Source organism: Bison bison, unplaced genomic scaffold (genome assembly GCF_000754665.1).
Source record: "Bison bison bison isolate TAMUID 2011002044 unplaced genomic scaffold, Bison_UMD1.0 scf7180017864259, whole genome shotgun sequence".
In the NCBI taxonomy this organism is placed as follows: Eukaryota; Metazoa; Chordata; class Mammalia; order Artiodactyla; family Bovidae; genus Bison; species Bison bison.
The window spans coordinates 4,511,881-4,538,534 of NW_011494831.1; the positions used below are offsets into that span (position 1 = coordinate 4,511,881).

Below are 26,654 nucleotides of genomic sequence, written 5' to 3' on the forward strand. Positions count from 1 at the left end.
TTTGAAAGAATTGTACTACTTATTACTGGGAGCAAGTGACTGGAAGCAGCTAAAACAGCACACAGAGGGAGGAAGCTATTGTGAAGGCTCCAGAACCTTCACAAAGCCTTTATTGTTCCACCCCAATCGCTGGCTCCTGACTGCCTCTCTGCAGGGAGAGTGGGCCCTGGAGCTCCTTTATTCCCAAGGGGGCAGAGCAGGACCCCTTAGCTGAGAAGGACCACAACCAGGCTGTGGGTACCCTCAGCCCCTGTGCTAATTTTAACATACCTCTCATCTCAGGGCACCGTAATTACTGGCTTGTTCGGCCATTCATTCACTTAGCAAGTATGTGTTGAGCACTTACTGAATCCCAGGCACAATCCTAAGCACTGGGGGCATTCTGTGAATAGGCAACTTTGCTGGGTAGACCAATAAGGTGCTGATCCTGGTCTCCTTACTATTCCCTTCTCTTATCCGTGTGACAAATCCCAGACACCTCATTGTGCAGTATGTGTCAGGCCCCATGCTTCTGTCTGGGGACTTAGAAATGAACACAGAGATTCAGACCCTGCCCTATAGGCCTTAAGGTCTAGTGGGAAGGACAGAAAAACACTAATCATTGAGATAAATGCTATAGTTAGGGTCACAAAGCAGGAGCCCTTCTCATAGTTTGAGGGGACAGGAAGGTAGCAAAAGGTTGCCTGGAGGGATGGCATTTGAACTGGGTTCTCTTCTCTGGAAGGGTCCCTGGTACCGCATAAGTCTACCAGCCCACTGATCCCAGTCACCCACAGGGACCCTCGCTATATTCTCCAGTCTCAGATCTTGGGGTCCACTTTCTGCCAACTCCTCCACTTCAGGGACTGGTGGCAAGTGGGACTCAGCCTCGGTCACTCAAGGAGAGTTCCCTCCCCCACCCACTGTGTCCCTCCTGCTGGTCTCAGGAATCTCCATCTCCCCTCCGGTATTCCCTGATTCCAAGCACTTCTTCAATCCCTAACCTCTCCAGAGACAATCTAGTTTAGCTTCATTCTCCTCACAAAGGTGCTTTAGTTCCTCCTCCTTTGGGAGAGAGTGTGTAAAACTGCCCAGCCCTTAAAAAATACAAAACTGGGATGTTTTGTGGGGTGGCAGGAGGAAGGAGAAGTTTACCTGTTTAGTCTTTTTCTCAGTAACTCAGACAGTTACTTATTAGATGATGGGCCTGTTCTAAAAGTTTTACATGCAATATTTCATCTCTTGCTCATCACAGCACTGTGAGTAGGTGACATAATCATTTCCCTTTTGCAGTTGAGAAAACAGAAACTGTGACAGGTGAAGTGACTTGCCCAGGGTTACAGCTAGTACTGGTATAATTAAATTGAAATCACAAGTTACCTATTTCCAGGCCCAGCTCCTAACTTGAAAGGGTGAGGAATGGTTAAAGTTTTAATCAGAGAAAAGTCAGGCCCTCATAAACCATTTTAAAAGCTTGGTCTTAATCCTGAGGATGGTGGGAAGCGATTATGGGGTATCAGGTCAGATTTGCATTTTGGTGGTTCACACTGGCTGCAGTTGGGAGAGGAGCTATTTTGTTCATATTTCTCTGACACCTCCTGGCCCAGCTCATATCAGGCCTTCCCTTTCTTTTCCCTTTTATCACACCTCCATCATCCCTCCAGCTGGAAGGACTGGAGCTATGTGGACAAGGACGAGAAGGCCCGTTTGCAGCACCAGGTCACTGAGGATGGAGAGTTCTGGTGAGTCCAGGACCCAAGAGGACTCTGAAGGGTAAGGGATGGGGTGGGCACTGAAATCTCAAATCTCCAACCCCAGAAAGTGGCTGTCAGATTCCAGCCCTTGGGACATCTGAGCCCTATTCTCCAAATCCAGCCAGAGACCCGGCAAGATTGAGGGTTTTGAGAGCAGCCTGAGAGTTATGGTGATGACCAGGCCCGGACCAAGCCACTGCACTATGGCTCCTGTGGTTTTGTGACACTCCACCACACGCACTGCTCCGGCCACTTGCTCTGGCCTTGGTGGAGTAACTAGGTGAAGCCCTAGTTACTCAGCTCACTCAATGCCACTCTCACCCTCACTCTGATCATTTCTACTGAGCCTTCAAGTCTCAGATTAAAGGGAACTTTCTTCTGGACCCACTTGTTTTCCTCAGGATTGGGATTAATTTGTGATACTCATCATCTTTATTTTTTTAATTAATTTATTTATTTTACTTTACAATATTGTATTGGTTTTGCCATACATTGACTTGAATCCACCATGGGTCTACATGTGTTCCCCATCCTGAACCCCCCTCCCACCTCCCTCCCCATCCCATCCCTCTGGGTCATCCCAGTGCACCAGCCCCGAGCACCCTGTATTATGCATCGAACCTGGACTGGCGATTCGTTTCAGTTATGATAATTTACATGTTTCAATGACATTCTCCCATATCATCCCACCCTCACCCTCTCCCACAGAGTCCAAAAGACTGTTCAATACATCTGTGTCTCTTTTGCTGTCTCACATACAGGGTTATTGTTACCGTCTTTCCAAATTCCATATATATGCATTAGTATAGCGTATTGGTGTTTTTCTTTCTAGCTTACTTCACTCTGTGTAATAGGCTCCAGTTTCATCCACCTCATTAGAACCGATTCAAATGTATTCTTTTTAATGGCTGAGTAATATTCCATTGTGTATATGCACCACAGCTTTCTTATCCATTCATCTGCTGATGGACATCTAGGTTGTTTCAATGTCCTGGCTATTATAAACAGTGCTGCAATGAACATTGGGGTACATGTATCTCTTTCAATTCTGGTTTCCTCAGTATGTATGCCCAGCAGTGGGATTGCTGGGTTATATGGAAGGTCTGTTTCCAGTTTTTTAAGTAATCTCCACACTGTTCTCTATAGTGGCTGTACTAGTTTGCATTCTCACCAATAGTGTAAGAGGGTTCCCTTTTCTCCACACCCTCTCCAGCATTTATTGCATGTAGATTTTTGGATAGCAGCCATTCTGACTGGCATGAAATGGTGCCTCATTGTGGTTTTGATTTGCATTTCTCTGATAATGAGTGATGTTGAGCATCTTTTCATGTGTTTGTTAGCCATCAGTATGTCTTCTATAGAAAACTATAAAACACTGGTGAAAGAAATCAAAGAGGGCACAAATAGATGGAGAAATATACTGTGTTCATGGACCAGAAGAATCAATATAGTGAAAATGAGTATACTACCCAAAGCAATCTATAGATTCAATGCAATCCCTATCAAGCTATCAACAGTATTTTTCAGAGAACTAGAACAAATAACTTCACAATTTGTATGGAAATACAAAAAAACCTCAAATAGCCAAAGCAATCTTGAGAAAGAAGAATGGAACTGGAGGAATCGACCTGCCTGACTTAAGTCTCTACTACAAAGCCCCAGTCATCAAGACAGGATGGTACTGGCACAAAGACAGAAATATAGATCAATGGAACAAAATAGAAAGCCCAGAGATAAATCCACGCACCTGTGGACACCTTATCTTTGACAAAGGAGGCAAGTATATAAAATGGAGAAAAGACAATCTCTTTAACAAGTGGTGCTGGGAAAACTGGTCAACCACTTGTAAAAGAATGAAACTAGAACACTTTCTAACACCATACACAAAAACAAACTCAAAATAGATTAAAGATCTAAACATAAGACCAGAAACTATAAAACTCCTAGAGGAAAACACAGGCAAAACACTCTCTGACATAAACCACAGCAGGATCCTCTATGATCCACCTCCCAGAATATTGGAAATAAAAGCAAAAATAAACAAATGGGACCTAATTAAAATTAAAAGCTTCTGCACAACAAAGGAAACTATAGGCAAGGTGAAAAGACAGCCTTCAGAATGGGAGAAAATAATAGCAAATGAAGCAATGGACAAAGAATTAATCTCAAAAATATACAAGCAACTCCTGCAGCCCAATTCCATAAAAATAAAAGACCCAATCAAAAAGTGGTCCAAAGAAGTAAACAGACATTTCTCCAAAGAAGACATACAGATGGCTAACAAACACATGAAAAGATGCTCAACATCACTCATCACCTTTAAAATTGCTTGCTTAATTGTCTGTGCTTCCCCGACTACCCCTCCCCTGTGCCTGGTACAGTGCTTAGGCCCAGTGGAGGGGCACACAGGACCACTGTGGAGAACTGAATTGCTGCCAAGCTCTTCCAGCAAGAATGCATGAGTTTGAGTTGTTTAATGCAAGAGATACATCAGAACTGACAGTGTTGGGACTTCCCTGGCAGTCTAGTGCTTAGGACTCTGTACTTCTGCTGCAGAGGACATAGGTTCAATCCCTGGTCAGGAACTATCTGAAAGCCACATGGCAAGGCCAAATTTAAAATAAATAAATAAATAAAAATGTAAAAAAAGAACTGACACAGTGTTGACCCTAAGAAAGGAAGGACAGGGTCCTCTCTAGGACCATGACTAAGCTGCTCTGGACTATTTCATTGTACTGTGTTAGCCCTGCATTCTTACCTTTCCCAGCCTCCCAAATAGTTCTCTCTCTTCTTCTAACCTCTCAGGATGTCCTACGATGATTTTATCTACCATTTCACAAAGCTGGAGATCTGCAACCTCACAGCTGATGCCCTGGAGTCCGACAAGCTTCAGACTTGGACAGTGTCCGTGAACGAGGGCCGCTGGGTGAGGGGCTGCTCTGCCGGAGGCTGCCGCAACTTCCCAGGTGGGAGATGCTCTGGATGGGGAAAGGGTCCAAGCAGAACAAGTTCCAGGCAGAATAATATTAACTAGCATCTGCTGAGTCTTTACTAACTTCCAGACATGCAATGTCTTATTAAACTGTCCCCATTTTACTGAGAGGTGACTTCCCTGGTGGCTCTATGGTAAAGAATCTGCCTGCCAGTGCAGGAGTTGCAGGTTTGATCCCTGGGTCAGGAAGATCCCCTTGAGAAGGAAATGGCAACCCACTCCAGTATTCTTACTTGGGAAAATTCTATGGACAGAGGAGACTGGTGGGCTATAGTCCGTGACATCACAAAGAGACACGACAGTGACCAAACAACAATAACAACATTACTGAGAAGGAAATCTCCATTCTGAGTAGCTTACATTAAGGAGCTGGTAACAACTTTTAGGCAGGTTATTATGTCAGAACAGGACTGTGTTCATTATGCTGAGGATTGAACTGGAGAACTGAGTTAGCAGCAGCTACAAGAGTTTAAGCCAGAGATGATGAAAGCGAAGACCAAGTCAGGAGCAGCAGAGATGGGGAGAAGGGGCAGGTTGAGGGAAGGAAATATTGGTTGATCTGGAGAAGGAAGAATGACTTCAAAATTCTCTCATTGGGAGCCTGAGTAGATGATGTCAATGACATAACATGAAATGCACAGGAGAAAAAAAAAAGAAGGTTTTTTGTTTTTGACAGAGTTGGTTGTGGGCTTCTGCAGAGGAGTTTACTTTGGGACATGGGAAGTCTGAGGCATGTGTAGAATATCCAGGTGAAGATGCATGAAAGAGAACTCGATGCACAGATAAAAATGGCACTTGGCTCTATGACAGGGACTCAGTATGTATTTGTGGAAGGAAAGAAGGATGGAAAGACGAGAGGAAGGAAAGGAGGGAAGGAAGAAAGAAGGGATGACGGGAAGGAGTCAAAAGAGAGATTGAAGCTGGGATCTACAGCTTAGGAGTCAAGAGCATGTAGGGAGCAGTTAGAAAGTAGGAGTGGATAAGACAGCCTAGGGACGTGAGAGAAGAGGCCCAGGACCAAATCCCAGAGACTAGTAACACTGAAGGAGTAGGTGAGAAAAGTGAAGCCATCAGCAAAGACAGAGAATGAAAATTCACAGAGGAAGGAGGAGCCACATAGCCAATCAGTGCAGGTCCATCTGTATAAAGGTAAAAAGGCTACCCGCCCCCACCAACACACACACCAAATTAAATAAATGCCTGGATATTTTTTATTTTTCATACATATTTGAGCATGTAGATGAGGAGGCTAGAGATGAATAGGTTCCCTCCGTCTCATCTCCTGTCCTTTCCTTTCTCTGAGAGGCAGATCTGAAAGTGCAATTCCTTTTGGGGGGGCACAGACACTTTCTGGACCAACCCACAGTACCGTCTGAAGCTCCTAGAGGAGGACGACGACCCTGATGATTCTGAGGTGATCTGTAGTTTCCTGGTGGCTCTGATGCAGAAGAACCGGAGGAAGGACCGGAAGCTGGGGGCTAACCTCTTCACCATCGGTTTCGCCATCTACGAGGTGTGCCGTCCCTGACGAGCTTCAGACCGCCTCTTTAGGGAAGAGGCTTTCAGGGGGCTTCCTGAGGGGTTCCCCAGTTTCCCCAACATCCAGTACCCCCCAAAACTACTGATATCAGGCCCACTTGAGTCAGAACCTCTTAGAAGTTTGTAACCAGTGGGGGAAGAACCCACCTAGGGGAGGTGGGGTGGGGCTGGGGCTGTCCAGGTAGGTACATGGGGCATTAGAGCCCCTCATTTGCTCTACGATTGCTAGCATGCCCTTTGGCAAGTTTCCATCCCGATTAAGACCTGAAATCCACAAAAATCTGAGCACCTTCCTTTTCTGTTTCTCCCCAAGGTTCCCAAAGAGGTATAGAAGTGGAGCAGCCAGCAGTGTGTGCAGCGTTACCAGGGTCCTGGGTCCGCCTGGGGCACATCAGGGCACCTCCTGTGGGGTTTGGGGGCAGGACTGTGATAGGAGAGGGCCTGGCCCACCTTACCTAACTCCAGAGCAGGTCCTCGGGCCATTGCATGGCCTCCTGACCCCCACCCCACAACATGCCCTTCCCCTTGCCCACCAGAGACCATTACACGCTCACATGCTTGCTCACACTCACACACAGAATCACACAGACACATTGTGAGGCTGATCGCCTTCTTTGGGGGTGGAGGAATCACCTCCCTCAGACCCAGTCCACAACCCCCACCCCTGCCTCCCTGGGGTCTTTCCCCAGTCCAGAGGTGTTCTGGAGCTGAGCAGCAGCAATTCTGGTAAGTGACCCTGAGTGGGGGATGCCAGACTTGACCTTCACTTCTGGATCACAGCAGAAAAGGAAGAGGATATGGGGTAGGGAGCTCCAGGGATGTTGAGCTATTCGAGGCCTTGGGAATTGGAAGCTGGTAGGTTGTGACTATGAAATGAGTGACCAGGGAGTTGGGAAGGAGGACCCCTCTGGAGGAGGACTGTGAGCAGGACAGGGTGTCCCTCCCAAGGGGCTGAGGTACCTTGGGCTCTTCTCTCCCTTAGATGCACGGCAACAAGCAGCACCTGCAGAAGGACTTCTTCCTGTACAATGCCTCCAAGGCTAGGAGCAGAACCTACATCAACATGCGGGAGGTGTCTGAGCGCTTCCGCCTGCCTCCCAGCGAGTACGTCATTGTGCCCTCCACTTACGAGCCCCACCAGGAGGGCGAGTTCATCCTCCGGGTCTTCTCGGAAAAGAGGAACCTCTCTGAGTGAGTCCCAGCCTGGCTTTCCCCACCTGTCCCTAAGAGCCCACATGACCCATACCAGAGACTAGAGGTGTGAGATAACCGGACAGGTCTCTCCAGGAGTCCTGTTGACCAGGACCTCTTCCCCTGTTCCTGAGCCACTGGGAACATCTCCCCTACATCCATCCGCCCACCCATTCATCCCACAGATAGCTACTGAGCACCTGCTTTGTCCCAGGCACTCTTCTAGGCACTAAGAACAGAGCAATGAATTAAACAGAAATCCCTGCCTTCGTGGAATTTAACATTTTAGCATGAGATGACAATGTAATAGAAAAAAAGTGTATAGAGTATATTAGATTTACATAAGTGATAAGGAGAAAAAATAAAGTGGGAAGAAGGATAGGAGCAGTTGAGGGGTGACTGAACTTTTAGGTATGATGACCGGGGAAGCCAGCAAGGCCACATCCTGCCCTCTTTGTCACTGGAGATAAGTTCATAGGCCCTTGCCACTTTGACCTCTGTCCCTAAACGAAACATAAGGTCCATGAATAGGTGTCTGGGTCATGCATCTGGGAAACCTAGACAAAGCCAAAAAGAAGCCCTGTGTCTGCACTTGGCTTCAGGGAATGGCACCTGTGGTAGGGGATATTAGTCCCTGGGGTTCTCTTGAGGTCAGTCCAGACTTGGCTCTGAGAAGCCAGGTGGCCTGAGCAAAAGCCCTCTGCTTCCTACTTGTTCTTGGTGACACTGAGACCCCCTCTTGTTTGTGTTCCTCACAGGGAAGTTGAGAATACAATCTCTGTGGATCGGCCAGTGGTGAGTGGTTTGGCTCTCACATGTGAAAAGGGCCAGGGAACAGGCGGGTGATGGAGGGGTAGCAGTGGGACATGGGAGTCTGGGGTGTGCAGAGCCATTACCCTGTGTTACTGCAACTTCTGCGTGGCATGGCCTGAAGTCATGGGACTTGTGTCCTGGGGCCATTTAGTCAGTCTAGGGGCTGGAAGGACAGAGGAGAGTCCTAGAAGGAAAAGCAGTTTGAGCAATTAGAGGGAGGGACCAAGGCCACGGAAGGGGTGACAACAGCTGCAGCCTGCACTGGATTTATGAGTTAGAATCTCACACAGAAAAAAAGCAGCACCACACCAGCTCTGGAGTCAGTGTCAAAACCCACGTCCTCCACCTGCCAGCCTGGTGACCTAGACAAGTTATGTAACCCCTTCTGACTCAGTTTCCTACTCTGTAAAATAGGGGTGATATTAATAATACATGCCTCACAGGGCTTTGGTGAGGTTTGAATCGATGAGATCATGTACATGAAGGGTCTGGAATAGCACAGGCCCTTAAATGGCTATTGTTCATATGTTTTACATCTTCAGGGTACTTCTCACATGTGTCATCTCTCTGATCCTTGAAAGATTTATGACATGTAATAAGGTTATTATCCGTGGTTTTCAAGTAAGGAAGCAGAGGCTCAGTGGGTTAAGTGGATTAAGCAGAGGTTAAGTGGTTTCTTTGAGTTCACAAAGCTTGTAAGTGGCAAGGCTGGAACTCACAACCAGATTCTCTGAGTGGAGTCAGGCTCTCTCCCCTACCCCATGCCGAGGCCTGTCCCTGGGGATGGGAGGCCCAGGGTTAGAAGCAAAGGGCTGGTGTCTGCTGGAGTCTCCATGTAGAGGAGTTTTATGACTGCCTTGGACTTTGGGTTTTGGTGAATAAATAGTCCCTTGTGCTCTGCGGGTGTGTCCTGGGCCAATAAGAGGACAGCATAAATACCCCCACTGAATTGTCTTCTGGGTAGTGACACTCATGGTTCTAATCCCAACCCTGTGCTACTGGCAGATCCCCAAGGGCCTTTTGAATTAGCACAGACGTTGGTTTTAGTATTAAGTGCATTTGGTGCTATTCTTATCTTTTGGATGTCGGTAATCAGTGTAGCGTATTTATTAGGTGCAGCAAACTCAAAAGCTTACCTGAATTCATATGTCACCTAACGGAGCAGAGCGGGCACGTGTGAGGCTTTTGGTGTCCCTGTGCGGGTACAGTTGCCTGTGGTCCTCTTGGCTTCAGACAACTGGAGTGATGGTGACTGTGGCAATCTGGGGATGCAGAGCAGCTGCTCTCAGCTCCTCAGATTGCTGTCACAGGGGGTCACAGATCCGTGCAGGCTGCCAGTAAAAGTGAAAGTGTTAGTCACTCAGTCGTGTCTGACTGTGTGCAACTCCACAGACTGTAGCCTGCCAGGCTTCTTTGTCCATGGAATTCTCTAGGCAAGAATACTGGAGTGAGTCGCCATTTCCTTCCCCAGGGGATCTTCCCGATCCAGGGATCAGACCTGGGTATCCTGCATTGCAGGTGGACTCTATTGTCTGAGCCACCAGGGAAGCCCTGACCTTCTAATTTTAATGAAAAACCAAAAACTATAAATCAAATAAAATTCATTTTCAGGCCAGTTTAGGTGAGCCTACTTTTGGGGTGTTTTAGTAATCAACTTCATGAAAAAATACAAAACATCTGCCAGAAGCTCCCCTTCCTTGGCCACGACCAATGGCAGAATGGACTATAAAAGCAAAGCCGTATCAGCCCTGTGTCTGGGCCTGGAGAATTCTCTTCTCCCTGTACCCTCCAGGCCCGTTTGGCTCCACATGACCCAGATTTATGAACCTCACCCGACACTGAGGACCAGGTTCACAGGGTAGCCAAAAGCCACTGGGCTTTCTGGGAACTTGCTTTTCACTTATCTTGCATTTATTATTTTCTTTTCTTGTACAGAAAAAGAAAAAAAACAAGGTGGGTGTAACAGGGTGAGTGGGCACACAGTGTGTGTAAGAGTGAGCATGTGTGCACTGGACCTGCCTCCTCTCCCCAGCCCTCCACCTCCTTCCCTGAGCTCCTCTGGCAGCTATGGGTACAGAGCACTGATAGCTTATACTTGCCGAGTGGAGGCTATGAGCCAGCCACTCTTGTAGGTGCTTTCCGTGGATTCTCTCCATCCTCACAACAACTCTATGAGATTGGTACACGCAGAACTCAGAGAGATTGTGGGTTCAGTTCCAGAACACTGCAAAAAAGCGAGTATCAGAATAAACCAAGTCACAGGAAGTTTTTGGTTTTCCAGTGCATATGAAAGTTTTGTCTGCACTATACTATAGTCTATTAAGTGTGAAATAGCATTAATACTAAAGAAAAAAAGTATGTGCCTTAATTAAAAATACTTTATTGCTAAAAAATGCTGATCATCATCTGAGCCTTCAGCAAGTTGTAGTAGTAACATCAAAGAATACTGACTGCATATCACCATAAGATAGTAATGAGAAAGTTTGAAATATCGTAAGAATTACCAAAATGTGACACAGACACAAAGCACACAATGCTGTTCAGAAAATGGCACTGGTTAGACTTACTCAAGATGGAATTGCCACAAACTTTCAGTTTGTAAAAAATGCAGTATCTGCGAAGCATGATAAAGCAAGGGATGCCTGTACTATGATTACCTTCATTTTCAGAGGAAGGAAAGGTACAGACAGATTGACCAACATGCCCAAGACCACACAGCCAGTGGCAGAGTCACCCTGGAACCAGGAGGTCTGGCTCCGCAGTCTGTGCTCTGAACCACCACACTTTACTGCCTGCTTAGAAGAGAAAGGGAGGATGGCCAACCAGTGAAAATGGGCCTGACATGGGGGTCCTGCAAAAACCTACAGGAGAACCTCTTCTTTCTCAGAAGTGGGTGTGACTAAGCTAAGCTCAGACTTGATTCTTGCAGGAATGGCAACGGGCCTTGGTCCTCAGGGAGCAGTGACAGAGTTGTGTGAGGATTTCCATGTCAGTGCGGGGGAGGGCCTTGTCTTCCGACACCAGTGCCTGCTCTGCAGACAGGACAACTCCTTCCTCCTGTTTTCCCTGCCTGCTCCCTACTCCTTTTTCCTTAGCCTTCTGGGGAAGGGGGTGGCAGAGGACACCCAGAGTGGCTGTCACTGCCAGGGCTCTCATTCCAGGTGAAGCAGGTTGCCAACTCCCTCCTAGATAGTGACCTCTCTCTCTGAACTAAGCCCCTCAAAGTCATGGGCCCTGATGGACTCTGCTTGCTGTGCATGTCCAGATGGGGAAGGGGAGAGGGGAAGCGAAGCTTCACATGCGTGGCCCCAGAGGAGCTGCTCAACTTGACTGGTTTCAGGGGGAAAGATAAGGAGAGCTACCTGGGGAGCTTGCCCTCCTGGGTGTCCTGGTTAAGACCACTGTGCTGCAGGGACATCATCACTAAAGCTAACCATGCATGCTAAGAGCATCTCAGGGGCCTCAGAGGAAAGCTTTTATGTGTAATTTTGGAACTCGAGATTACAATCAACCCCATCCTTGCTCCTTTCACCTGATAACTTCCCCCGTGGTCTCCAGGGCAGTAATGCCTACAATAATGTTACCCCTTTTACAACTTTGGTTTGACCACCCAGAGTGCTATCCAGAAATGACTGACCTTTGGGCATCCTCACACCAATGGAGCAATAGCCAAAGGCCATCAGACAAGGTTTGGTGTTAGTGTTCATGACAGCATCTGGAAAGATCCATCATAGGGGTCCTCCAAGCTAGTGCAGACCAGAGCTGACATTCACCAAGCACCAACTGCATATTCAGGCCCTGTGCTGGGGGTAAAATATACATTGTGTTCAGTTACAACAGTGTCTACAAGGTAGGTGCTGTCAGGATCCCTCTTTTATAGACGATAAAGATTCAGAAGTCCTTGTCTGAGGACACACCACTAACGAGTGGGGAAACTTGAACTGGAAACCATATTTGTTCTGAACCCATGTTTATTGCCCTCAGCTCTCTGGTACCAGACCTTTACACTCCATGGCCTGTGTGGCCCAGACCCATGCTTGGGCCCCAAGTTGTGTGCCTGGTAGGGATGCCCCATGGTCACACTTCCCCCCTCAGACTGCTAGCCACACTTGCTCTGAGATTCCCTACAGGTATCAGTTACTTGAACAATACCCCTTTCTTGGAAAGAAGAGCAAGCCAAGGTATTTGGGGCCTGCTGGGAGCCCAAGCTGGGGAAGCTCTCTCCATGGTCTGTCCATTCGTGCTGCCCTAGAGGAACAGTATGGAAAAGCAAATGGGAACTCAAGAGTGCTCAGGAACTCTTATGCACTGAGAGATTTTGCTTGTCCCCTTGTTCTCTGCACCGCTACCAGGAGCCTTGCCTTCCTCCTCCGGCTTTCTCAATGGGATGTATACCCCAACCAGTGCCACCACAGCATGGCAGCCGCTCTCCACCCTTTCACATTCTCCTCACTTGCATGAGCATGTCTGACAAATACCCCTTATATTTGGGCATCATCTTAAATGTTTTTCCAGTACAATTATACATTCAGTAACTGTGTGATCCCCACAAGAGCCCCATGAAAAGGGCAAAGCAGTTTTTATCATCCCCATTAATGGACGAGTAAACTCAGGCCAGAGGATATTTTTCATATGTGAGGGGCATGGCTGCGACTCCAGTCAAGTATTCTGACCCAACTCAGTGACCATGTAGATAATCAGTTCTTTCCTCAATGTGTCCTCTGCCAAGTCCTAGAGGTTCCTTGGAGAAGCCTTAGTAGCTGCCATGGTGATGTGGGGGTGTCAAGGGAAAAGAGCTCTGCCCTCTTCATTAAGCAGAGAAGCTCAGTTTTTAGAGCTTCTGGGGGAATTTAATTTGAACAAGGTTTCCATTTGGAAAAAAAAATCTACAAAATACTTGAAAATCACTGCACTATACCATGCTGCTTTTAGGATTCTTAGCATTTTCACATGTACTAACTACCATGTTTAATCCTCATAACTCTACAAGGAGATAAGAAACTTAGGTCCAGAGAGATCAAGCATCTTTCCTCAAGTCACACAGCTTGTTAGTGGCAGAGATGGAGCTTGAACGGAGGTTCAAGAAGTCCCAGCTCTGCTCTTTCCCTCCTCACTGGACAAAGCTGCTCCAGGAGAGAGGTTGCTTCATGTGCCCACTCAGCCAGTAATCCTTGTTTCCTTCCTGCCCCCTCCCCACTCCCCTCTTCTCTCCAGCCCATCATCTTTGTTTCAGACCGAGCAAACAGCAACAAGGAGCTGGGTGTGGACCAGGAAACAGAGGAGGGAAAAGACAACACAAGCCCTGATAAGCAAGCAAAATCCCCACAGGTTTCTGAGCATGTGCATGAGTGGGGTGGCCTGCACACAACTGAGGCCTGTGCTCTTGGAGTGCATGGGGGTTGGAGGAGCCATAGGGGTGGGGTGTCCCTTTAACATCCAGAGGTTTAGGTTTGTCCCACTGACATTTTCCCTCATCAAATTCTCCTAAAATTTGGGGTGCTGCTTGGATGAATGTCTTGGGATTGGCTGCCACACCAAGCTGGTCCTGGGAAGGATGGGCTGAGCTTCCCTGCTGGAGCCCATCCAGCCAGGATGATGAGAGAAGAGGGATGCAAAGCCTGTGACAGACACTGAGACAGAACAGCTCATTTCCTGGTGTCATTAACAGGGAAGATAAAGAACAGTAGTGGGAGGGGGGTGACACCAGAGGTGGAGTCCTCCAGAGCTCAGGGGACAGTGTTAGATTGGAGTGAGGACAGGAGGTCATATAAAGTATATAGGAGGTGAGACTAGCAGGCAAGATTCCAGATAAACCCAGGGACATCTCTGTCCGGTGGTGCCCATGCAATGGCGGGGGAGGGGATGAGGGTCCTCTGAGGATTTGGCCTTGATGGCAGAAATGGCTGGAGGTATCAGATTGGTCTGGTCTGCTTCATCCTGCTGGGGCTGGTTTGGTTGGGATGGTCAGGCTGTAAAAGGAGGAGAGGGCTCCAGCTGGTGCAGATGGGGGAAAGAGGACCAAGGGGGCTGTCTACATGTCTGCACAGCTGATATACCTCCTCTGGCTAGGCTGGGGAGGTACAGAGTGAAGGGTCCTTGGGGCCCAGATGATTCTTACTCCAGATCAGTAGGTTCAACCAAGAAAGAAGAGCATTGACTCTGTACCCAGCTCCTGCTGCCACCTATGGCTGGTTTAGTCACCCTGGCTCCTTCAGCCCAGAAGGAACTTTCCTCTCGGGTTTGTCCATCTCCCCGGTCCCTGCCAACCAGTTTTCCTTTGTGCCTCCACAGCTAGAGCCCGGCAACACCGACCAGGAAAGTGAGGAACAGCGGCAATTCCGGAATATTTTCAGGCAGATAGCAGGCGATGTGAGTACCTCCAACTCTGACTCACTCAGACACTCCTCTCCTTGATGAACTGCTCAATTTGCCAGTTATTTCATTATTGTTCAGTGGAGGTCATTTTGGTTTTTGATGGAAACAGGGTATATGAGTGTAGCACAGGAATCCACAAGTGAAGTCCTTTGAGTTCTAGACCGACACACCCACTGGGTGGGCCCACTGCTCTCTAGACAGCTGAAGGTACAGGGTCTTCCTCAAAAAAGCCCCAGCTTCCCCATGACAGAACAGCCCTGTCATGGACTATACAAGCATGGACGGCTGGGATTTGATTCGCAAAGCCTATGCTCCACCAGCTGCTGCACTCTTGAGCCACGATTCTCTTCCCCTTTCCTCCTCAGGACATGGAGATCTGCGCAGATGAGCTCAAGAACGTCCTTAACAGAGTTGTGAACAAACGTGAGCAGCTTAATTCTGCAGGGGCAGGTGGGCAGTTGGGCAGTGTGTGTCCAGCTATCTGAAGGCAGCTCCTCACTCTTCTCCATACCTCTCAGATAAGGACCTGAAGACACAAGGCTTCACGCTGGAGTCCTGCCGTAGCATGATCGCCCTCATGGACGTATCCTTACTGCCACCCTTTCCCAGCCCTGTTAGCAGCCCCTGTGTAGTCTCCTGGGGCTAGGGCAACAATGAGGGGGGCCCAGTCAAGCAGAGGGGCCCAAATTCATGCTCAAGGAAAGATTTAAGGAGGCCCTGTGCTGAACTTCCTGGCTGCTGCTCTTTAAGGAGCTGTTGGAGGAAGCACAGTTGGGAGAACACTGGCCCCTGCTCTCAACCTCAGGCCTGGGATTCTGAGGCCCTACCTCAGAGTGGTCTTTAAGAGAAAGGTTCCCTGGGTTCTAGAGCAGGCACTGATTCTGACTAGGGAAGCATGGGGCGGGGGGTGTGTGTGTGTGTGTGTTAAACACTAGGTCAGGACAAGGGTGGATATCCTGGGCGAAGCCCTTCTATAGAGGACCTCCCTTGCACAGCCCCTCAGAAGGCCTGCTCCCAAGCCAGGAGGATTTTGCTATGTGCCCTGTAGCCCTGACCTCCTTCCTCCAGACAGATGGCTCTGGGAGACTGAACCTGCAAGAGTTTCATCACCTCTGGAAGAAGATTAAGACGTGGCAGGTGGGAGGAGAGAACAAGGGTGGGAGTAAGGAAGGGACTAATTCAGAGGTTGAGTGTATGACCTCTGTCCTCAAATTTTCTATTGCCAGAAAATTTTCAAACACTATGACACAGACCAATCTGGCACCATCAACAGCTACGAGATGCGCAATGCAGTCAAAGATGCAGGTATGGGGAAGAAATGGGGTGGCCAGGATGCGGATGGGAGGTGGTAGGAGCAGGGATGAGAGGGGAGGACTGGGCCACTGGGGCCCTACCAGAGAAAGGGCTTCTTGTTCTCCTCTCCTAGGCCACAGTGTGACAAGGAGGTTCTAAGGAGAAAGCAAGCAGGCCTGAGGACTCACCCCCATCTCCTCTCCTGTGCTCTCCCCAACAGGCTTCCACCTCAACAACCAGCTCTACGATATCATTACCATGCGCTATGCAGACAAGTACATGAATATTGACTTCGACAGTTTCATCTGCTGCTTTGTCAGGCTGGAGGGCATGTTCAGTAAGTGGACAGCTACCCTTCTGCTTTCTTAGGCCCTTCCTGCTCCCTCTCCTATGGTGGAGGGAATCTCCACTAACTGACTTTACTATATGACCCTGGACAAACCCATCTACTGTTCAGGCTGAACAAAGGTGAAGAGGCCCTCTTTAGGCTCAGAATGGGATGGCAAGGGGCAGTTATTGGTGATATTTTGGCCTATTTTGGTGCTGAAGGGCAGCACCGGGCACATGGTCCTCTTAAGAAAAGGTGGAGTGGTCGGGGGTGGGGGGGAGCACCTGTAACTGGCCTCTGGTCTGTGCATTCTTCCGAGCAGGAGCTTTCAATGCATTTGACAAGGATGGGGACGGTATCATCAAACTCAATGTTCTCGAGGTAAAGCCTAACAGTACACTCCCCGCGCACTTTAAAATTTGAGGTGGAGGCGGTCCAGGGCAGCTGAGACGAGAGCGAGCTGTCCGAGTGGGGAGCCCGCATTCGCTTCTTCCTTTTCCTCCTCCTCCGGGTGAGGGGAGCGGAGGTTGGGGCCTCGACCCCATGGACCGGGAGGAGGCGGAGGCCGCTGAGAGCCGGGGCCCCCTGTGAGGCCCTGATTAAAAAAAAAAAAAAAATTTGAGGTGGAGGGATGGGATTGGATGGGATGGGAAAGGAACATAAAGGGAAGCTCAGAGCTCAGCAGGATGTGGTCATGGGGAACGCATAGTGGGGGAAGGCTCTAAGGAAGCCTCAGTTATGACTTTATGCTGGAAAATCTGTACTTTCTAGGGGAGATCTGTGGGAAGGATGCTTCTCAGGAAATCTTCCGTGTCTGGCATGCTGGGACTGGCCTTTTCTTCTATGTTTTAGATATGTAGGGCTTGGCTCTTTTGTCTCATGTGCATTCTGATCTTGGGACTTCCTCTTGCAGTGGCTGCAGCTCACCATGTATGCCTGAACCAAGCTGGCCACATCCAAGGCATGGAGGATCACTCAGGATTTCAATTTCACCCAACAGAGCTAGTCACTTACCTCAAAGGACACAGTTGCTGCACCCCCAGGAAGCCTCCAGGCACCTCATCAGTCTAGTTCCTCCTCTACTCACTTCCCTCCCAGACTTAGGGCGTCTGTCCATTTGTCAGGCCCAGCCTGACCCTTCGGTTAAGGAATGGGGAAGGGAGAGCTGTGTTGTCCCTGTGCCACATGGAGCCAAGTGCCTCTGTCTGCTTCCGCTAGCCACAGGCCAGTGAGAGCTTTGCTTGGAGTCTGATGGCCTCAGCTCTGAAGACAAGTACTCTCCTTAGATGCTTGCAGCTGTTTGCAGAAGCATTTGCCAATGGCACTCAGTGCTTCCTGGTGCTAGATCCCCCCACCCCGTGTCCCCCCCCATTATCTCTGTGTTCTCCCACCCATGGGACAGCAACACAATGAGCACTTGGTTCTGCCTGACTGTTTCAGGACGGGCCTGCTCTGGAGTAAACTAGTTCAGTGAAAAGAGGTTTGGACATTTTGGGTTATCTAACTCATAAGTTAGGTTGCATTCTGAAAAAAATGTTCATCTAAATAAAGGCATATGTTTTGCTGGTTTGATGTGTTTTGTTTTCTCACATTGAGAGCTACAGCAAGACTGAGTAGCTCCAATCTCACCCATTGGGTATAGAGCTATAGTTTCAGAATACAGCAATGGAAAATACACACACACACACACACAAATCCAAAACCCCACTTTAATCATGCCTTTTTGCTATTTCTTGAGCACAGAAATCACTCAAATACTTTCCAAGATACAGGAAAGGAAGGGGAATAGCTGTTGGGTGTAGACAAAATGGGTCACCTATTAACTGGAGGGGCAAGTTAGCTGACTGTAACGATGCAGAGCTCCTCTACTAACACTGACCTACTGTATGACCTTGGACAAACCCTTAAATGAAGGTGTGTGCCGTGCTTATCTGGACCATGATCTATAACCATCTTGCATTTTCCACCCAATTTCCTTCTTGATCTCTATATCAACATGGAAAAGGGTTGGCCGTGAATATGTAGATAAGGTAACAAAAATAAACAATTAGTAAAAGTACTTTATTTTCCTCTTATATTTGCTTTATATGTTGCTTTACAAAGTTAGGAAGTTCACAGCTTTATACCAAAATGTAAGAAGGCTAAACTATTTGCTTATAAACATTTTGCAGTCAAATGTCATCTGATTTCAGTCTTCTAATCCATAGTCAATTAAAAAAAAAAATCAAGACACCAAGGGCACTGGCGCAGCTCGAGGGCATGTACTTCTCTGAAGCAGCAGAAAAGGTCCTCAACAGCCTTTCCTCCTTGCTTCCTTCTCCCCCAATTCAACTGGGCTAATTCAACTGTGAATTCAGAAGAAATCTGGGAAATGTTAGTCACCAGGTGACCCAGCAAGGCCACATAGTTGGGGGTTGGAAGTGAGGTTAGTGGTTACTGTCTGATTAGTAGTAGGTTTGGTTTAATCAAGATTTCACATCCACTGATGTATGGAACTCAGTATAACCCAAACCACCTATACCACAGCTTGTTTCTGACCCTCAGACAGCATCTCTGAAATCCTCAAGATCCTGAGGATTTGCGGCTGGGATAAAAATCACTGTTGTAACAATGTGGCAGGCATGGCCTTAACAGTTTTTAGGCGCTCTCCTTTAGGTAACAGGTACAAAATTTATAAGTCAGCGTATATGAACGGCAAACCTGAGAGGGCGTGCTACTTAAATCCCACTTCACAATATAGTTTGATTTCCCCTCAAATGGACCTCTTCCATAAAATATACCATTACCATTCCGCTAAGTATTGTACACCTACTCCCACCAAATCATCCACATTCCTAGTCACTAAAGTTGACCACTGTATAATCTACCAAAAAGAGAAAAACAAAAAACCCTTTGTTAGGCAAATAATCACTTAAATAGCAATAATGTTGCCTACAAATTATAGGTAGTTCAGGAGCTAAACACTCAACTTCTGAGGCAGAAAAAAAAATTCTCCACGAAAGCAGGAGTGTAGTAATAATGACGTTCTCTCAAATTCAAGTAACATCAGGTCAAGATAACCCTTTGTTTGCATTGTGTTTAACTGCTTTATATTGAGTAGAGTCGCATGCCAAAATTTTGAACCTGATTAAAAACTTCATGATAAAACTTGAAGTCACTGATATTTCATCAGAACAAACTGCCATTAAAACACTAGCATATACACACAAAAGGATTTATGCTATGGTTTTCTTGGCTTCTGTTGTCAGAAGTAAACACAAGTAATTAAAAATAACATTCGATTCCTTAGAAGAAATGAGTTGTGTTTTGTCACATCATGTAACAATTTCCTTCCTCCACTAAGTGTGAAATATCAGAGCAAACACAAAGCCCTGAACCACTGCTCTAATCTGAGAGGGAAGAGAAGGCCAGAATCAGCCAAGACATTATAGAAGACTTAAAAAAAAGACTTCTGCATAACTTTGAAGACACTTAAAAGTAATAACACACAACCATAAGCAGCCAAGACGCTTATGGTGCCTTTATTTCTAAACAGATGGCTACAACAGTGCATTTAGGGCAGTACACTAACCTGGTGTTAAGTGAGTTTTACGCATTCTTGAAACAAAGACATTATTGCTATGGCTTCAGAGAAAATTCCTGTGAAATGGGGAGAAGTATTATTAAGTATAGGTGCCCACACGCATACACACGTACAAGAAACATCCATAACTGCATACATAAAGGCAGATAGACTGTGCATGATTCTATCAAAGTTAAGCTCAAATCAGTTTTTACTGATTCTATCAATCTGTTCATACCTACAACAGTTCCCCACAACTGCCCAACACCTCATATATCCCCTTCCTGCTGTACATAGGCTCCACCACTCTCATCTTTTCAGACATGTCCTCAGGCAGAACAGAAGGGCACCTATGTGACAGAGCATGCAAGACTTTCTCAGCACACTGCTCAGCCAATGTAGGAATGTGGGTTCACTACAGTCCTAAGGAAAATGCCAGGTTTAGCAATAAATCCAAATGTACTTTCCTAGGAATCACCATTCCCAAACCCACAGAACAGCTTGGCTTCTCTGGTCATGTGTACAGGAAATGGGGTAAGAGAAGGGAATGCTTGTTCTCAGACAGAAACAGCACACATAAACTTTATGCAACAAGATCTTCTCTGCTCTCTCAAATATCATGCAAATCTCAGTAATGTGGTCAACACAAGAGTCCTGCCGTTCATAAGGACAGAAGTAAATAATTCATGGGGCCATTCATTATCTAGATGTATCTCCCAGCTTAGTTCTTTTTTTTTTTTTTTGGATCTAATAAAAACCACCAGAGGCTTTCCTGGAAAAAAAGAACAGCTACTTAGTCTTATACTCAATTCCAGGGGTTTTGGATACCCTCATGAAACCTATCCATGAACCCCAGGTGAAGTTCCCCTGCCCTAAAGCCTGAGTGAAGACATGGGAGAAGAATTGTGTACACTAAGGTGGGTGGAGATAAACCTGGCTGCTCTCCTCTAGGAAAGAGTGGGCATCACATCCGGAGTTCGGTATGTGGCACTCGGCTCCTCTCTCCTTTCCTCCCTCTCTCTGTAGAATCTTTTAGAGTTTTGACGATCACAGAAACAAAAAGCTAGAAAGTAACACCGCTATGGCTTCACTTAAGAGTCCAGAGAGAATTTAAAAACAAAGCAGTGTCAAGGCTTTGTTCATTTGGCTGCTCTTGAAGGACAGGGAGGGTCTTTTCCCTTCATCCCACTCCACCCTTCCTTCTCAGCTTAGTGGGGGAGGTGAAGGCAATACACTGGTCTTTAAGAAGTTTGCTTGAGGCCTTAAAAACTATATTCAGATGCTTTATCCTGATTCCCCCCATTTGTGTACTGTGGGTCGGTAAAAAGTACCTCATGAGCCCAGAGGAACTATATGATGGCTGCTGTCAGTCTAGGCACAACCAGAGAATGGGAGAGGGGTTGGCAATGAAGCAAACTAAAAGGTTTCAAACCCACTGCCCGTTTGGAGGGTCAGAACCTGGAAAGACAAAGGCACACGTCCAGTTTGAACAGCCTGCCAATACCTGCAGGGAGTACCCAGGTCTAACAGTGAGATCTCCAAGTAGATGGTAGGTCTGTGCATTGCCTTGAACCGAGGACTTTATCAAAGTCTGCGGAGGTTCAATAGGAATTATTGTCTGCAAGGATTTGTCATTATGTGATCTGCTGCCTGAGCTCCTAAAATATAATCAGCAGAGCAGCTACTCCAGCTGTTAAAAATCTACTGTGTGTCCCTTTAGCATTTAAAGGCTGCTCTGTCCATCTAAGAAGAGAATATTGAAACACATTGTACATAATTGTTAAGAAAAGAAAATATTTGCTTCCAATTAAAATACCCAGTGGTTAGAATTAACTGATTGCAATAATTAAGGAGAAATTAAGTCTGATCCTAAAAACCTAACATTTGAACAAATTTGAACTTAAACACGTGACTATTGGTTTAAATCATCATAAGAACAGAAACTAAAAATCACAAACTGAAATCAATAAAATACATGTGTGATTAGGGTCAAACTGGGTAACCAATTAAGATCTGTGTCTTTAATAAACATCTGGAGAACACCAGTAGCATAAATTACTATATGCCATGCTGTCCCAGAAGAGTATAGCTCCTTAAAAATCTGTTTAAATCTGACAAACCTCCAGCAAAAATTTAGAAGTGTAACCTGTCATCCCATAGAGCTGCCCAGACTTATGCTAGTAGTAAGCCTGGCTAGTAACCACTTTCTCCTTCCCTGATTCACTGGAGAAAGGAGGACATTGGCCTGTGCAAGGGGCTGATATGAGATTAGTTCAACTAAAGACTTCCCAACATGGGAGGCAAAAAACTTCATGAATCAATTTTGCTGTCATCCTCAGCGTGGTGTTCAATGTGTCCTGCAGCATCCTAGAAATAAAGGGAAAAGGACCCATGAGAAAGAGGTTGGTAGTAGGTCAAAAGAAAGTCAAAGCCACGGAGAGCTTCCCAGGTCTAATCTGTGATCCATGAAAGGCAGTTAGGACCCATCACTCTTAATTCACATGGAACTGTGCACTTGAGTTCTTAACAAAAGAATGCTGTAATAAACCTCTAGGTTCAGTTACTGGATTGGAACAAGTGAAAACATTCTCTTTAGGCACTTTTCTCAAAAACTACCTAATTCTTCACTTGAAACCTCATTAAGCTATCTCTCAAATCTGTGAATAATAATAATAATAAAAAGAGAAATCCTTACACTCTCCCTGTTTACTGCAAGTCTGAACATTCTAATAAGGCAAAAAAGGTTTACTGAACCCTGCTCTGAGCAGTCAATGACCCCGGGTTGACCTCAAATCCCACTGATATACCTGTTTGGATCCTTTCTTAGCAGTAAAAAAAGCATCACAGTTCTTCCAGCGACATTTCAGAGTTTGAAAGTTTGGATTTGTATGGTCAGTCAGCAAATGTTGTTTTAAATGATCTACAACACCAAATATCAGAGAGCAGCCATGCCACTGGAGAGAGAGAATTGAAAGAGTTAAGTTATAAAGAGTACGGGAAACATGCAATGAGAATATTCTTCATTGTAGCCTATGAGTAAGCCCCTATTCTTTAATTTATTCTTGGCTGGCAAATTCAAAAAAGCCAGAGGCAACCAAATTAATCATGAATTTATTCAGAAACTTTGAAAAGACTAGGAAGTCTTTTGACAGTTCAGTATTTTGAGAAGGCAAAGCTCTAATGTAGCCATTACATCTTTAAATAATGAAGCTGTTAGCAAATACTGACAGGCAAATTAAATAAAATTCAATTTAAACTATACTTATTCTTTTTTAAAAAATTTATTTTTAATTGAAGGATAATTGCTTTACAATATTATGTTGGTTTCTGCCATACATCAATATGAATCAGCCATAGGTGTGAACCTATGGCTCATGGTATGAGCCTATGGTATGAACTCCTCCTGAACCTCCTTCCCACCTCCCACTCCATCCCACCCCTCTAGGTTGTCATAGAGCATGTTAAACCATAATAATTCTTTATCTTGCCATCATAAACAGAGTTTCTCAGTTCATTTATTTAAAAAGACAAAGAGCTTTCCTGTAATACTTGAGTTATTTTTAACAATTCTAAGAATTGTTGGCTTGTAAACTTGAAAACACAAATGTATGATAAAGAAAACTACATTTGTGGAAATACTGGCAGAAAACTGCCAAGGAAGCTTGTCTTTACTCACAATTTTTATCACTTGAATCAGTCTTTTTTTTTTTTTTTTTTACTGTATTATAAATGTGGCTATATTTCAATTGTTAGTCAGAAAGCATAAACACTCTTTTGTTTTGGCTTTTTTTCCTTACAGGCTTTTAAGAAATGATTCTAACAAGTTCATTTATAAACAGTAATGAAATTTTTAATTTTCCCTCTGTAAACACTATTTTATAGCCCCAGCTTCAAAACCAGAAGGTATTTTCCTCATTTCTCTAGATAAGTCTATTTTGGATACTGGTTTGGATTAAGTATGTTTTGGATACTGTTTTACTAGATTTTGCCTGTCTTCACTGAGAATACTAAAAATCAAAGAGAGTGATGTATAAAAAGCTGAAAAGTAATTAGGCCAGAGACAAATTTAAACTCAAATTTTAAAATGTGAGCATACAGTTCATCAATGCTGAAAAGGGGATTAGGGTTTAGGGGAAAAAATTCAGTGCCAGCCACTCTTCTCTGGTCAGTACTATTAGAACTGATGAAATAAATTAAGGTTTATAAGAAACAGTGTGAAAGTTTTGAGGTTTAATCACCATCCTCCACTCTAAAATAAAAACCATGAAATTTAGTCTAGTGAACTGAGGTTTAAAACTTCAAGAGGGCAAATTTTTATTCGTCTACTTCTCAAAAACCAATGAACAAACCAAACTACTAATACATGTAAATGCCTGAGGAATGGGTAAAATATTGTAGGCAGGTTATGAAAATAAGCACTTCTACTTTTCTTTCACACACTTCTGTATTACTGATGTTTTTGTAGGCATGTATTAATATAGTAATAAAGCAAAATAAAAAACACAAAGGAAATAACCTCTGAATGGACACTTAAACATAGTTTGTATCTAACCTTAAGATTGAACTTTCACTATAAAATTACAGAAGCATTTTATACACTTTTTAAAAAATAAGCTTATTTGTCCTATGGTGGAAGACTCAATATGAAAATGTTAAACCAATGATAATGAAGATCTATAAACTGGCCTGGGGTTGGGCAACATCTAAGTCTGGTGACAAGAACAGTTTTAATTCTTACCCAGCAGCGGTAATTCTGCATCAGATTTAGCCTCACGGCCTGAATACTGCCATCATAACAGCCAGTATAAATCTAGAGAAAAATGTTTATCATTATCAGACTAAAACAACACACAATAAAACTACTATGAACATCCTCAAAATAAGAGTCAAAAGCTGGTAGCACTACAACAGGAAACTTTAAACCTAAACCCAAACCAGCCCCAGAGTACCATAATAGGAAAGTATCTTATACATCTTCTAGTCTGGATACTTGGAAGCTATGCTCCTTAGAAAGCCATTCTTGGGACTGTCGTTGAGAGCAGAAGTGGTAGGGCTCAGAGGCACTGCTTATACTTTAACTGGTGTAGCTCTGGCTTCTGCTGGGCATTACATATCAGGCTTCTGAATTTCACTGGGACAAAGGCTCTACAGCTTAAAGTTAGAAAAATATCCATTCTGGTTCAACCTCAAAATTTAAAAATAAAATAAATCAAAGATTAGTAGGGTTACATGAGTTAGCTTCTACTTTTAGGTCTGCTATAACCATGCCACAATGACCAAATCTCCTGACTCTATTCCAATGTGTTTTCCAGATCATAATGTCTCTGAAGAAAACACCATTCACCTGTTTTTTTGGAAACACCTTAAATTTATCTTCTATCCAATGGTGGTATTATACATTTTTATTGTAACTATTTTAGTTCTTAATAAAAATCTAATATTCAAGAGCACTACTGGGTTACTTCTCAATATTATAATACCAAGAGATAGAAAACATTCAATAATGAGGCATATCAAAAATAGATATCATTTTTGGAAGTGACAAGTAGTAACATTACTAAGAGTCTGTAGAATTTTTAGTAAACACATTCAAAAGCAAATTATGTGGCACAGCAAATTAAACTCACCATACTTTTATGGATGGTCATACACATAATCATGTCTTTGTGTCCTCCATAAACTTGCAATCGATCATGTGACTTAAGTGGATGCAGGGCGGGGTGGGGGGGGCGCGGAGAAGAGAATCAAGGTTATTTATACCTTGTGTTTAATAAGCATAGTCCCTGAAGGCTTTTGCAAGTTTAAAACTGTACCTCAGGTATCAAGCTGAAGCACCAGTTACTTGTTAACAGAAACATAATCGAACAGCAATCTTTTTAATAAGTCCTCCTCCTCAAGGGAAGAGCTGGTAATTGGGAGGGAAAATTCCCCACCAATTTCTGTGTAGTGTCAAAGTCTCAAACCTGAAATTATACACAGAGAACCACACAGATGTGACAGGCTACAGCTGCCCTCCAGAAAACCCTGACCAGGTATCTCAGGGCAGTATTTCTGAAAGTGCTGTCCAAGGACCAAACTACTTCATAATTACCTACAACACTTATGAAGAACACAGATTTCTGAGTTCCACCCCAGCCTTTCCATATTAAAAAAAAACAAACCACATACACACCAAATCCAAACAGACCATCTCTTCAAATCATTCAAACAAAATAGTGAATCTAAATTCTACCTGTAACTCATAGACACGAACAAATTTATCCAGGCAAGCAGTCACCATCACTTTCCCTAGGATATTCACCACAGTCACTGCGTGATTGTGACCTTTATAGATCCGGACAAGCTCACCAGTCTGCATCAGAAGAGAGACAAGAGTCACTAGACTGATTTCTAAGAGTCTTGACTTTTGAGATTTATAATTCTGTAATTCTAAAAGAGGTAATGATGAGACTACTTGTACACACATGTAGCTGTACTAATTTTAGACAGGTGAAGTATTCTCACAAGCATTTGTTACTTATATAAAATATATGCACTGTATCTTGATGGAGAGAACCCAGTGTTACAGAGAGAGAAGGGTCACAACTCTGTGTGTATGTATTTTATAGTGTTCGAAGTATATTCACTTTTATCATTTCACTGGATCTGGACAAAAAGTTCCTGAGGCTGAATAACCTCAGAAGTTCAGACTAGGAACTGAACTTCAAAAGTGGCCTCTATGACCCAAGCAGAGTCTCACAGCCGTTTCTATTTGTGCTATTTTAAACTATGTATCATATCTACTTTCTCAGAGTCTCAGATGCTCAATATGTCTCACATTTAAATGAG

The 26,654-nt window shown here is 45.0% G+C and overlaps 2 protein-coding genes across 5 annotated transcripts in view; one reads left to right on the forward strand and one right to left on the reverse strand.

The window, feature by feature from the left end:
- The window catches only part of CAPN3 (calpain 3, (p94)), a 56,811-nt gene extending 38,980 nt beyond the window's left edge, over window positions 1–17,831 (forward strand). Inside the window, exons 9-24 of one of the 2 annotated variants that reach the window (XM_010848013.1) lie at window positions 1,644–1,721; window positions 4,539–4,699; window positions 6,069–6,238; window positions 6,578–6,589; window positions 7,247–7,455; window positions 8,214–8,250; window positions 10,204–10,221; window positions 13,483–13,596; window positions 14,560–14,637; window positions 15,009–15,066; window positions 15,162–15,226; window positions 15,712–15,780; window positions 15,870–15,948; window positions 16,157–16,273; window positions 16,587–16,645; window positions 17,178–17,831. In XM_010848013.1, the coding sequence (XP_010846315.1) occupies window positions 1,644–1,721; window positions 4,539–4,699; window positions 6,069–6,238; window positions 6,578–6,589; window positions 7,247–7,455; window positions 8,214–8,250; window positions 10,204–10,221; window positions 13,483–13,596; window positions 14,560–14,637; window positions 15,009–15,066; window positions 15,162–15,226; window positions 15,712–15,780; window positions 15,870–15,948; window positions 16,157–16,273; window positions 16,587–16,645; window positions 17,178–17,204 (1,351 nt within the window). In that variant the 3' untranslated portion in view covers window positions 17,205–17,831. The other variant, XM_010848014.1, reaches the window with a different exon arrangement.
- A 475-nt stretch (window positions 17,832–18,306) lies between these two features.
- The window catches only part of ZNF106 (zinc finger protein 106), a 54,667-nt gene continuing 46,319 nt past the window's right edge, over window positions 18,307–26,654 (reverse strand). For all 3 annotated transcript variants that reach the window (XM_010848021.1, XM_010848018.1, XM_010848020.1), the window contains 5 exons: window positions 26,059–26,178; window positions 25,454–25,525; window positions 24,565–24,636; window positions 22,634–22,780; window positions 18,307–22,193 (listed from right to left, as the gene is read on the reverse strand). In XM_010848021.1, coding sequence (XP_010846323.1) covers window positions 22,137–22,193; window positions 22,634–22,780; window positions 24,565–24,636; window positions 25,454–25,525; window positions 26,059–26,178 — 468 coding nt within the window. In that variant the 3' untranslated portion in view covers window positions 18,307–22,136. The remainder of the gene's footprint in view (window positions 22,194–22,633; window positions 22,781–24,564; window positions 24,637–25,453; window positions 25,526–26,058; window positions 26,179–26,654) is intronic.